This window comes from Stegostoma tigrinum, chromosome 4, assembly GCF_030684315.1.
Source record: "Stegostoma tigrinum isolate sSteTig4 chromosome 4, sSteTig4.hap1, whole genome shotgun sequence".
In the NCBI taxonomy this organism is placed as follows: Eukaryota; Metazoa; Chordata; class Chondrichthyes; order Orectolobiformes; family Stegostomatidae; genus Stegostoma; species Stegostoma tigrinum.
Window position 1 is genome coordinate 83,952,120 of NC_081357.1, and position 13,475 is coordinate 83,965,594.

Genomic DNA, 13,475 nt, shown 5'->3' on the forward strand with positions numbered 1-13,475 from the left:
GGGAAAACATTCCCCTGCATCCAGTCTGTCCAAGCCTGCTAGAATCTTACAAGTTTGAATCACACCCCTTCTCATTTTTACAAATGCTGCCTGATACAGGCCCAGTCAATCCAAAATCTTTGGGCAGTCTTACCAACCCCAATATCAGCCTTGTGAATTTCGCTACTCTCCCTCTATGGCAAGTATATCTTTTCTTCAGTAGGGAGACGAAAACTGCATGCAATATTCTAGGTGTGGTCTCACCAGTGCCCATATAACTGTTTTAAGACAGCTGTACTTCTGAATTCAAATCCTCTTGCAATGAAAGCCAATGTAAACCTACCTTCCTAATTGCTTGCTGCACCAGCATGTATTCTTTCACTGACTGGGTGTTTCCCAATATTATCACTATTTAAGTTATACCGTACCTTCACTATTCATTTAGCTACACTGTATTGCATCTGCCAAATGTTTGCCCGTTCATTCAACATGTCTAAATCATTTGAAGCCTCCTTGTAGCTGACTCTCAGCAACTCCCAGTATCCATTTACATGGCTCGCTGCCGCAGAAAGACTGCCAACATCAAAGACCCATTGCACCCACCTGAAACCTCTTCCATTTTGTGGAAGATACAGAAGCCTGAACATATGTACAAGCAGATTCAGGAACAGCATCTTCCCGGCCGTTATCAGACTGATGAACGGACTCTCTAGCCTCAAATAACACTGATAACAAAGTGTGGAGCTGGATCAACACAGCAGGCCAAGCAGCATCTTAGGAGCACAAAAGCTGACGTTTCGGGCCTAGACCCTTCATCAGAAAAGGAGGATGGGGAGAAGATTCTGAACTAAATAGGGAGAGAGGGGGAGGTGGACCGAAGATGGATAGAGAAGAAGATAGGTGGAGAGGAGAGTATGGGTGGGGACGTAGGGAGGGGATAGGTCAGTCTGGGGAGGACGGACAGGTCAAGGAGCGGGATGAGATTAGTACGTAGGAAATGGAGGTACGGCTTGAAGTGGGAGGAGGGGATAGGTGAGAGGAAGAACAGGTTAGGGAGGTGGGGACGAGCTGGGCTGGTTTTGGGATGCAGTGGGCGGGGGGTAGATTTTGAAGCTGGTGAAATCCACATTGATACCATTGGGCTGCAGGGTTCCCAAACAGAATATGAGTTGCTGTTCCTGCAACTTACGGGTGGCATCATTATGGCACTGCAGGAGGCCCAGGATGGACGTGTCGTCTGAGGAATGGGAGGGGGAACTGAAATGGTTCACGACTGGGAGGTGCAGTTGTTTGTTGCGAACCGAGCGTAGGGGTTCTGCAAAGCGGTCCCCAAGCCTCCACTTGCTTTCCCCAATGTAGAGGGGGCCACAACGGGAACAGCAGATGCAGTATACCACATCAGCAGATGGGCAGGTGAACATCTGCTTGATGTGGAAAGTCATCTTGGGGATGAGGGAGGTGGTGTTGGGGCAGGTGTAGCACTTCCTCCGGTTGCAGGGGAAAGATGGTCTCTCCACAAGGCAGACAAGGGTGTGGTTGGAAAAATGTCTTTAGTGCTGAGGTTGGATTGTAGATGGCGCAAGTGTCGGAGGATGATGCATTGTATCTGGAGGCTGGTTGGGTGGCATGAGAGATTTCCACTTCCTATAGACAAAGGGGGTGGCCATGAGTACCCGCATGGGCCCAAGTTATGCCTGCCTCTTTGTAGGTAATGTGGAACAGTCCCACTTCCGCACCTACACTGGCCTTAAACCCCACCGCTTCCTCTGTGACACCTGAGGGAAAATTTCCCCAGTCTGTTCAGTCTCTCCCTTGAGTTCAAACCCTCCAATGCTGGCAACATCATTACAAATCTTTTTTGAATCCTTTCAAGTTTCACAACATCCTTTCTATAGCAGGAAAATCAAAATTGAATGCGGTGTTCCAAAGTGGCCTACCCAATGTCCTGAACAGCCTCAACATAACCTCCCAACTCCCACACTCAATGCACTGACCAATAAAGGCAATTGTACCAAACATCAACTTCGCTACCCTGCCTACCTGAAATTCCACTTTCAAGGAACAATGATGTGCACCCCAAGGTTTCTTTGGTAACACTCCCCAGGACTTACCACTAAGAGCATTAGTCCTGCCCTGACAGACACTAGTGAGAAGAGAAGAGAAACTGAGTAGAAATTTGATAGAGGTATTCAGAAATCTACAGAGATGGGAAGAAATTATTCCTTGAAAGTGTCCAAAATGAGGGAATATATATTTAAGGCAACTGGTAACATAAGAAAAGACATGAATAAGAAAAAATGGTGCAAGTGGTTAGGGTTCAGAATGCACTGTGAGTGTGCAGTGGAAGCAGATTGAAACATGTTTTTCTAAAGGAAATGACTGGCACTCAAAGGAAAAAAAAATTGTGCATTGCCAAGACAGGATGGGCAGGCAAGGTCTTACAAACAGAGAGGACGGGCATAATGGCATTGTGTGTTGTAGACTCTATAAATTGTGTAAATAGACTTTAAAACAAGTAATATCACTAAAAACTACATTTTGTTTGATCTGAAGAGGATTGGGCAAGTTTATTGTTTCCTCTAATGATCACAGAAGTATATAACTTTGCTACAGAAACTAATGCTACCATCCTTCTGGCATTACCAGGACAGGACCCAATGCTAATCCACTGTAGGGTGGGCAGAGCAGTATAAAGTTAGTATCTGAAAGACATCAGTTCTTTTCAAAGAAAAGTGTAAGGTAGGAGCGACATAAAATACTCCAATTTAGGAGAGTAATTAATGACTTGATAGAAGTACAAGATCCTAAGGTCTTGAGCGGACAAGTGAGAAGATTCATCTGGTAGGTGATCTAGAATTTCGGAACAACATTTCAAAATAAAGACTCATGTATTGAAGACAGACAAGGAGAGATGTTTTGGTTGATGAAGACATGACTTATACCTGTATCTGTTCTGGTATCCTCTGATCCAAGTTAACCGATTTCACTCGGGATATATCCACAGCGAGGTTTCGGTGGATTCCTGCACACCTGATACAAATAAAAACACCGAGGTTCCAGGAAGCCCATCTTGGACCTGTAGGGAAAAGGAGACCAAAAAATCAAGTTGGAATCTTCCCAAATTTCTTTAGACAAATTTATGAATAATTACCACTACTCTTTACTTTTCTAATTAAGACACTTCCACTTCATTAAGTAGGAAGCATATTCAAAACAATTATCTACAGTGGGTTGAAAAAAAAGCCAAGATGGAAACAATAGGCAAAATTGAAAAATTATTCAAGGCACACTGAACAACAGTTCTCCCTTCTTCTGCATCTAGTAAACCTGTCTTGCAGTCCAAACATGTGCAGGTTAGGTGGCTTGGCCATGCTAAATTGCCTGTAGTGTTCAGGGAGTTGTAGATTAGGTGGGTTATAGGGGGGTGGGTGTGGTTGGGACGCTCTGAGGTTCGGTGTGGACTTGTTGGGCCGAAGGGTCTCCACACTGTAGGGATTCTTTGATTCTATGATTCAAACAGTCCTGGGCTTGAAGTTGCTCAAATTAAAAACTTTTCTACCAAAAATATTACTTACCCAGATTTGACCAATGCATCCTTTTTTAAGGAGAAGAGCTAAATTTGGTTTTGACCCTGGTCAGGTCCTGTCCAAACTGCCCAAGAACTTCTCTGGGCTTTCTAAGACAATGATCTGCCTGTACTGCTCATAAACAAAGTATTTCACTGTACTTAGGTATATATGACAATAAATCCATCAAAATAACTGCCCTGTGCCAAAAACAAACTAATGGCCCTCAGTGTTTACACCACCTACCATAGGTAAATGATGGTACCCTAGCAGCTGATGTGCATATTCTCAAGAAAATTGCATTCACACACACACTTGGATTCGCTGTGAGAAAAATGCTACCTAAAGTATAAATAACATGGACAAGCAAGATTGGGACATATGTAAAATCATTCAGACACAGAAGAAATAAAAGTTCTCACAGATAATGTTCCACTTCCAATACTAATGAACAGCTCTGTGAACTCTGAACAAAATGAAAATCATCACAAAACAAAGTACCTGCATGCACCAGCATGATGGTGTACCACAAGTTTTAAAGTTTTTGCAGGTAATAAATTTGTTCACGGATTGTGCTGTTACAGAGATTCATCTGTCTTCCTATCTAACACAATATTGATGGAAAGAAGTTGAGAAATAGCATCTGCAGTGTATTAGACAGCATTTGGTGGAACTAACTTATCTGTTTGTAATACAAAAGCAATTTTTGCTGTTGAATATTTTTAAGTTGGTCATGATGGAAATGGTGGTGTTTACTTCAGATGGTACTTCTATTACTCTAGGGAAAAAGAACAGTGTTGCCACAAGACTTGAGTAGTGTGTTCCACATTTATGGACACAGCATGGCTCAGTGAAAAGACCTGGCATTAGGGAATTCCAAAACACCCACAATGAAGGAAATGGAGGGTGGCGCTTTTGAAGACCATTATACAATCTTGTGCAGAACCTCAGTCCAAAGAGGATAGTTTGAATAAATGGCAGATGTCATGAAAATGTAACTACTATATAAAGCCTCTAAGTGGTCAGAGGTTCTCCATTTCACTCTAAGAGATTTCACGCACAATTACAAAACCTCCTTAAATATTTTGAGATCTCATTTTCAAAAACACTCTACTTGATTAGTAGAGTGCTGCTTGGAGAAAATCTGATTTTAATTACCATATCACTAAACAATATGAAAGAATGTCTTGTATGAATTAACAGAACTGTCTAAATATTTTCAGAATTAACTTTGACACCATTTGAAGCTGTACATTAGCATGAGTCAAGATATGCAAGAGAGCACTGTATCTCAGCAAGTGTCTTGGAGCAGCGTAAAAAATTTAGCTGCATTAAACACAAGAGATGAATAATCACGTAGTGAACCAACCAAGACTGATGATAAGCAAAGAAAAATATTGGACCTTTGTCAAATTGAATCTTCCATCTTCCCAAAATACCATGAGGGCGGAGTCCATTGGGAAGCAACACAATAGCATTACAAATACATTTTTGTAAAGAACCATGAAGCCAAGCAGATGACAAATTGAAGAAATACTGATTTATAGTTTGTGTAAGTCCTTAACTGGTTGACTACTTCAAGCTCCCAATGCTGATTAGAAGCCCGGCTTCAGCCTTACAAATAATATCCAAATTAAATCATGAAACAGAAAGAATATCTCTTGAAGTCACTAATGATGATCAAAATTCACACTTGCAGTGATGCAGCATTGTGCATAAGTATGAAGAGTGTAAAGAAAAGGTTATTCATCAGGGTTAAATAACTGTCCCATTATTTAGCTTGTCAACTAGTTGCTCAGGGTCTTATTTCAGTGACGGTCATTAATGGTTAAGGGTCATCATCTTTCATTCAGAAAATGATGCATGAACGGATGCAGAAATGTCTGCAGTATTAATTTTCTTTTAATTCTCATTTTAAATAAACAACCACAGCAACTTCCTTCTCCTTCTTATAATATTCATTTTTCTTCTTCCATATCAATGGTAACTAAGTGCTTATTTACTTGATATTGGTGCACATGAAATTCATAACGCATGGCTGAAATGAAACAGGAAACAGTATCTCCAACATTCACTGGGGAGCCTTAGAGTTCTAGAGGCTACAGGAAAAAGCCCTTTGACGCATCAAGACTTCATTGCCAAAAGTGACCTAACAATTTTAATCCTACATTCCTATACTTGGCCAAAAGTCCTGTATGCCTTGGCATCCAAGTGCACATTGAAATACTTCTTAAATGTTTCTGGGATGTCTGCTCTACCACCCTTAGAGGCAGCAGGTAGCAGATTCCCTCCACTGACTGAGTGAAAAGATTATCATAGAATCATAGAAGCCCTACAGTATAGAGAAAGGCCATTCAGTCCAACAAGTCCACACCAATCCTGAGAACATCCCATCTCAACCCATTCCCTGAATCTACACATCCCTGAACACTACAGGCAATTTAGCATGGCCAATCCACCTAACCTGCACATCTTTGGACTGTCGGAGGAAACCAGAGCACCCGGAGGAAACCCACACAGACTTAGGGAAAACGCGTAAACTCCACACAGACAGCCGCCCGATGGTGGAATTGAACCTGGTTGTTGGCGCTGTGAGGCAGCAGTGCTAACCACTGAGCCACCATGTATTGCCTCACAACTCACATAGACCTTTTGTCCCTTGCGTTAAATATATGTCCCCAGTCATTGATTTTTCCATCAAGTGAGGAAGTTTCTCCCAGTCTACCTTATCTATGTCTGTCAATTTTATACACCTCAATCACATTCCCCCCGCTCAGACTCCTCTGCTCCAAGGAAAGCAACCCCAGACTCTCCAAAATCTCTTTGTAACAAGCTCACCAGCCAAAGCAACATCCTGGAAATCTAATATGCATGCCTAGTGCGACCATATCCCTCCAATAATATAAATTCCAAAACTTCACCTCATACTAGAGCTCATAATTAAACTGTCATTTTATTAAATTCCAGCATCACCTCCATGCTCACAAACTCGAGACCTCAGGTAATAAAGGCAAGTATCCCATATGCCTTCTTTGCCACTTTATCCACCTGGATGTGAGTTTGCTCGCTGAGCTGGAAGGTTAGTTTTCAGACGTTTCGTCACCATTCTAGGTAGCATCATCAGTGAGCCTCCAATGAAGCGCTGGTGTTATGTCCCGCTTTCTATTTATCTGTTTCCTTGGGTTGGTGATGTCATTTCCTGCGTTGGTGATGTCATTTCAGATTCTTTTTCTCAGAGGATGGTCGATTGGCTCCAAATCAATGTGTTTGTTGTTGGAGTTCCAGTTGGAATACCATGCCTCTAGGAATTCTCGTGTGTGTCTCTGTTTGGCTTGTCCTAGGATGGATGTGTTGTCCCAATCAAAGTGGTGTCCTTCCTCATCTGTATGTAAGGATACTAGTGATAGTGGGTCATGTCATTTTGTGGCTAGTTGATGTTCATGTATCCTGGTGGCTAGCATTCTGCCTGTTTGTCCAATGTCCAAAGAACAGGTTAGGGAGGTGGAGACCAGTTCTTCCTCTCACCCATCCCTTCCTTCCACCTCAAGCCGCACCTCCATTTCCTACCTACTAACCTCATCCCGCCTCCTTGACCTGTCCGTCTTCCCTGGACTGACCTATCCCCTCCCTACCTCCCCACCTATCTTCTTTGCTCTCCATCTTCGGTCCGCCTCCCCCTCTCTCCCTATTTATTCCAGAACCCTCTCCCCATCCCCATCTCTGATGAAGGGTCTAGGCCCGAAACATCAGCTTTTATGCTCCTGAGATGCTGCTTGGCCTGCTGTGTTCATCCAGCTTCACACTTTGTTATCTTAGACAGACTTAGACTTGGATCTGTCCACAGGTTGGGCCTGTTAAGGTACCTGAGGGGCGGGTATTCGTTTGTTGGTTTTGGAAAAACCAACCACTAGGTGGATGCACTCAGATGAGGGAACCTCCAGAGGTGAAAGCAAGTCAGTCACTGCGAGTTTGTGTCAAAAAATTTAAAAGGCCGGTCATGTGTAGCAGCAACAGGAAACAACAAAAAGATTTAGTAGTTATGAATAGTCCTAACATTCAATGTATGATTACTAATTATGGACGGGAATCTGTGACCCAGATTGGAACGTGGATGACAGAGTGTGGTTTCCCTGAAGGAGGAAGTTTTAGTTTAAGACAACTTGAATCATTGAAAACAAGGCTGAAACAGAAAGAACTGGAGGAAAAGAACAAGAATAACAACAAAATATTAGTATACTGGGGAGGGCGTATGGTATGTGGAAGACTGAGGCAGAGATAAGGAATAGGCAATCACAACCTAGGGCTGGGACACTGCGAAGAAAGCTGATACTTTACAGTGCGTTAAGCCTTTTCCAGGCTCTCCCACTGTTCAGGATGATCCCGACCTTGATGGCTACCCTCCGCAATGTCCTACGGCTCCTCCAACGCACTCAGATGGTCAGTCTGCTACAGAGCCTCCACCCATTTATCGCACGCGACTGCAAGTAAGACAGCCACGGACTCCAACCCCCCACCCCCTCCCCCGCCACGCCCACTGAGACCCAACAGACAATGAAGAACGCGGTCCGAAGAGAATTGAGCCCGGTGTCCATCCTGCTGGATGATGAGGGACCTGAAGAAGAGGAACCTGACAGTATTCGCGGTACCGTCATGGCCCCGATGGTTGAGGTAGCAGGTCCGGACGGGCAGCCAACACATGTCCACTGACCATGGACAATGAAGGACATTGAATGTACGTACAAACAACTCCCTGATCCCAGAGGGGCAGGAGGACAAAAATTCGCAGACGAAGTACGTAAGTGCTGTCATGAGTTTCGTCCTACCTCTCAGGAGATGCGATGACTCTTGGAAAGAAAACTGGGAGCAGATATTTCTAAAATCAAATATAGATGGCCAGAACATAACATGCGTGCCCTACAAATCCAGCGGGACCATGCTGACAACAGCCCCTATAATGATCGAGAACGCCCTTGACCGCGTCTCCCGCATTTCCCGCGACACATCCCTCACACCCCGCCCCCGCCACAACCGCCCCAAGAGGATCCCCCTCGTTCTCACACACCACCCTACCAACCTCCGGATACAACGCATTATCCTCCGACACTTCCGCCATTTACAATCCGACCCCACCACCCAAGACATTTTTCCATCCCCTCCCCTGTCTGCTTTCCGGAGAGACCACTCTCTCCGTGACTCCCTTGTTCGCTCCACACTGCCCTCCAACCCCACCACACCCGGCACCTTCCCCTGCAACCGCAGGAAATGCTACACTTGTCCCCACACCTCCTCCCTCACCCCCATCCCAGGCCCCAAGATGACATTCCACATCAAGCAGAGGTTCACCTGCACATCTGCCAATGTGGTATACTGCATCCACTGTACCCGGTGCGGCTACCTCTACATTGGGGAAACCAAGCGGAGGCTTGGGGACCGCTTTGCAGAACACCTCCGCTCAGTTCGCAAAAAACAACTGCACCTCCCAGTCGCAAACCATTTCCACTCCCCCTCCCATTCTCTTGATGACATGTCCATCATGGGCCTCCTGCACTGCCACAATGATGTCACCCGAAGGTTGCAGGAACAGCAACTCATATTCCGCCTGGGAACCCTGCAGCCATATGGTATCAATGTGGACTTCACCAGTTTCAAAATCTCCCCTTCCCCTACTGCATCCCTCAACCAGCCCAGTTCGTCCCCTCCCCCCACTGCACCACACAACCAGCCCAGCTCTTCCCCCCCACCCACTGCATCCCAAAACCAGTCCAACCTGTCTCTGCCTCCCTAACCGGTTCTTCCTCTCACCCATCCCTTCCTCCCACCCCAAGCCGCACCCCCCGCTACCTACTAACCTCATCCCACCTCCTTGACCTGTCCGTCTTCCCTGGACTGACCTATCCCCTCCCTACCTCCCCATCTACACTCTCTCCACCTATCTTCTTTACTCTCCATCTTCGGTCCGCCTCCCCCTCTCTCCCTATTTATTGCTTGGCCTGCTGTGTTCATCCAGCCTCACATTTTATTATCTTAGCCCCTATAATGCCTTTGTTACGGAAGTGACAGACGCCTGCAGAACGGCTTTCCCAGTAAGAATGGACATGACAAAGATTGCAATGTGCAAGCAATGAGACGAAGAGACCGTGTCCCAATACCTCACTCGCCTTGCGGAGGTCCACAATGCCCACAGTGGACTCACCCACCAACTGACTTGAATGCTGCAGAGGTAATCCCGTATGAAGCACATTTGTGAAACAGCTTCATGAATGGACTGAGTGAGGACATCGCAAAAAAGGTAAAGGATACATGTATTACCTGGGATACGGGGAAGCTTAGTCTCATCGAAGAGCACGCCATATATGCTGAAAAGTTGCTGACACAAGAAAGGGAAAAGCGGAATAAAAGAAGGGAGGACCAGAGCTGTAGGGCGCAGTTAGCCATACTACAGTTGGTTGCTCAATCTGCTGAAAGTCGACAAGCAGGAAGAGGGAGAGAGAGAGGACGAGGACGTGGAAGAGGAGGCCGAGGCAGGGGGTGAGATAGAACGGAATAATGTTTTCTCTGCGGAAGCAAGGATCATTGGAAGAAGGATTGTCCAAAGACCGAAAAGAGAAAGACAACAGAAGACGGTAGAGAAGGTGACTGACTGAAGGAGGCTGGGGACGACGGAGGTATGCCTGAGAGGAAGGATAAGTTCGGAACTCTGATGCTTTGCAATGAAGAAATGCTTGAGCTAATTACATGTACTAACACTAACGCGTCAACTGCGAATCGGTTTGCATACAGGATAAGCCCGCGAGGAACGTATGCTAAGTACAGCAATGAGCCATATAAGCAAATACCTGTGTATACACTGCCCGTAGAAGGGAAGGAGCTCGTGTTTTTAGTAGACTCAGGTGCAGGGAGCTCTGTGATTCCGGCAAACCAATTAAGTGTACCATTAAAAATGAGCAGGCGGTACCTGAATTCTGTAGGAGCATCAGGAGTCATGACACAAGAAAAATTTACCATGCCTCTGAAATGCGAAACCCCCCAAGGGGAAAGATTCAAGTTCGCATTTCTGTTCTCGAACTGTTGCCCAATCAACCTGATTGGAAAATTAAGATTAAACCTTATTAGCGCTCCAGAGGGATTGAGGGTGGTCAAGCGAGAGCAAACAGAATTCCAGGGAGTTAAATTTGATGCTAGACCCCTTACGTATGTCTATGAATGGAGACTAACTCTGAAATCTGTGAATTCAGTGAACCAAGCGCTCATGAAGAAAGCACATGAATGTGTTAACCCAACTAACACTGATTTTATGTCCGAAGACGAATTGCATTGTACGGCACACATTCAAGTTGGAGGACCAGATGTCCAATATGAGAATGAGTGGTTTAGGAAGCTCCAAAAGCCGGATACGCTGCTGTTACAAGAACTACATTGGAATAAGCATAGATGTGCTGTAAGTGTCAACTTGTCTCGAGTAAAGTCAGGATCAGGAACGCCACACCTCTTCACAATCGAAAGGTCACATCCCCATGTGTCTTTAGCTAAGGGAAATAATGACCAATGGAGGGACCTGGGACCGTAGGTACTCAGAAATCTCAAGGTTAAGGATTGGGAATCAACTGTGTGGTTCAGTGTAAGCCTGCAAGCTTACAGGACCAGTCTAAATTGGCTGTCGCAAACGGAAAGAACAGTAGAAATAGCCCCTGCGACTAATGTGGGGCAGAAGAAGATGCATTGGTGTTTTGCGCAAATTAACTTTGATGATTCACGATTGCAAACACTTCCAGAGGAGCTTTGGACAAAGGGAAAACATGATGTGGGTTTGATACGTAATTGCAAGCCAATGAGGATTATACCAAAATCTGACTATAGGCCATGCAAACCATCGTATCCACTGAGAGCTGAAGCTATAGAGGGAATTACCCCTGTGTTCAATTCCTTATTGAAAGCAGGAGTTACAGTACCCTGTGAAAATTCGCCAGTACGAACACCTATTTACCCAGTAAAGAAAGCAAGGCTCCCAGGGGAACCTGAGGAGTGGAGATTTGTACAAGATTTACAAGCAGTAAATGACGCTGTTGTACCCACAGCTCCTAATATTCCAAACCCATATACTATATTAGCGCAAATTCCGCCGGGAAGTCGATGGTTTTCCGTTGTTGATTTAGCTAACGCATTTTTCAGCATCCCTGTACATCCTGATAGCCAGTATTGGTTTGCCTTCTCATTTAAGGGAAGGGCTTATACATTTACAAGATTATGCCAAGGATATTGTGAATCACCCACCATTTACAATGAAACTTTGAAAAAAAAGCCTAGAGCCACTAGTCCTATCTCCAGGGACAGCCCTCCTACAGTATGTGGATGACTGTCTTACTGCAGCTCCAACTAAAAAGCAATGTGAAAAAGAACCAGTGTCCTTATTATGTCACCTGGCTAAAGAGGGGCATGAGGCGAGTCTCTCTAAATTACAATTTGTACAAAAACAGGTCAAGTTCCTGGGACTTTTGATATCAGAACAAGGAAAACCCCTACAGCAGAGCAGGGTAAGAGCAATCCAGGAAATTCACAAACCCAAAACCAAAACTAAGAAACAATTGATGTCATTTTTAGGAACGTGCTTATATTGCAGAACCTTTATCCCCAGTTATGCAGTCCTCAAAGCCCCCTGAAGTAATATAGCACACGGAAAGAACTTGCAGGCACACAGTTTGCTTAGCTGGACTCCGGCAGCTGAAATAGCGTTTAACGGCTTGAAGTTAGCTCTGCAGTCCGCACCAACCCTGGGACTTCCTGACCCAAACAAGCCTTTTACTCAGACAGTAGATGAGAAACATGGGTGTATGACATCTGTATTGTTGCAGGAACATGGGAAGAAACTTAGGCCAGTGGCATACTTCTCTGCTAAACTAGACCCTGTAGCAGCAGGACTACATATTTGTTTAAGGGCAGTTGCGGCTGCTGAAAAGGTAGTAACAGCCTCTAGAGACATTGTAAGATACAGTGAATTGACATTATTGGTACCGCATGCAGTCTCACTGCTTCTCTTGGAGCAGAAAACAGCGCATATGTCAGCAGCCAGGTGGCTGAGGTACAACACTATTATTAGAAATGCCAAACATCACAGTTAAAAGGTGTACAATACTTAATCCTGCCACCCCTTCTCCCCACGGAGGATGATGGTGAACCGCATGACTGTGTAGCTGTCACCAACAAAGTCTGTAGTCTGCGACCAGACCTACAAGATACCCCATTGCAAGACCCTGAGCTAGAGCTCTTTGTGGACAGCTCTGCGTTGAGAAATCAAAATACGGGCCAAAACTGTGTGGGATACACTATAGTCACGTCACACGATATATTAAAGGCAGAACCCCTCCCTAGATACCTATCTGCACAAGCCGCAGAACTGGTCGCTCTTACTGAAGCATGCAAGCTAGCAGAAGGCAGATCTGTTAGTATCTATACAGACAGCCGATATGCCTTTGGGGTCACTCGTGATTTTGGAACCCTATGGAAGCATAGGGGCTTCCTGACGTCAGCGGGAAAACCAATCACCCATCATAACTTGATTTCTCTGGATGTGAGTTTGCTCGCTGAGCTGGAAGGTTAGTTTTCAGATGTTTCGTCTGAAGTATTCTAGGTAACATCATCAGTGAGCCTCCGACGAAGCGCCAGTGTTATGTCCCGCTTTCTATTTATCTGGTTAGGTTTCCTTGGGTTGGTGATGTCATTTCCTGTTCTTTTTCTCAGGGGATGGTAGATTGGCTCCAAGTCAATGTGTTTGTTGATGGAATTCCGGTTGGAATGCCATGCTTCTAGGAATTCTCGTGCATGTCTCTGTTTGGCTTGTCCTAAGATGGATGTGTTGTCCCAATCAAAGTGGTGTCCTTCCTTACCTGTATGTAAGGATACCAGTGATAGTGGGTCATGTCGTTTTGTGGCTAG

The 13,475-nt window shown here is 45.1% G+C and overlaps 1 protein-coding gene across 1 annotated transcript in view; it reads right to left on the minus strand.

Moving 5' to 3' along the window:
- The window catches only part of smap1 (small ArfGAP 1), a 207,346-nt gene extending 198,879 nt beyond the window's left edge, over nucleotides 1–8,467 (minus strand). Inside the window, 2 exon segments of the mRNA XM_059645494.1 lie at nucleotides 2,922–3,055; nucleotides 8,369–8,467. Of these exon segments, the coding sequence (XP_059501477.1) occupies nucleotides 2,922–3,055; nucleotides 8,369–8,447 (213 nt within the window). The 5' untranslated portion in view covers nucleotides 8,448–8,467.
- Between the last annotated feature and the right edge of the window lie 5,008 nt (nucleotides 8,468–13,475).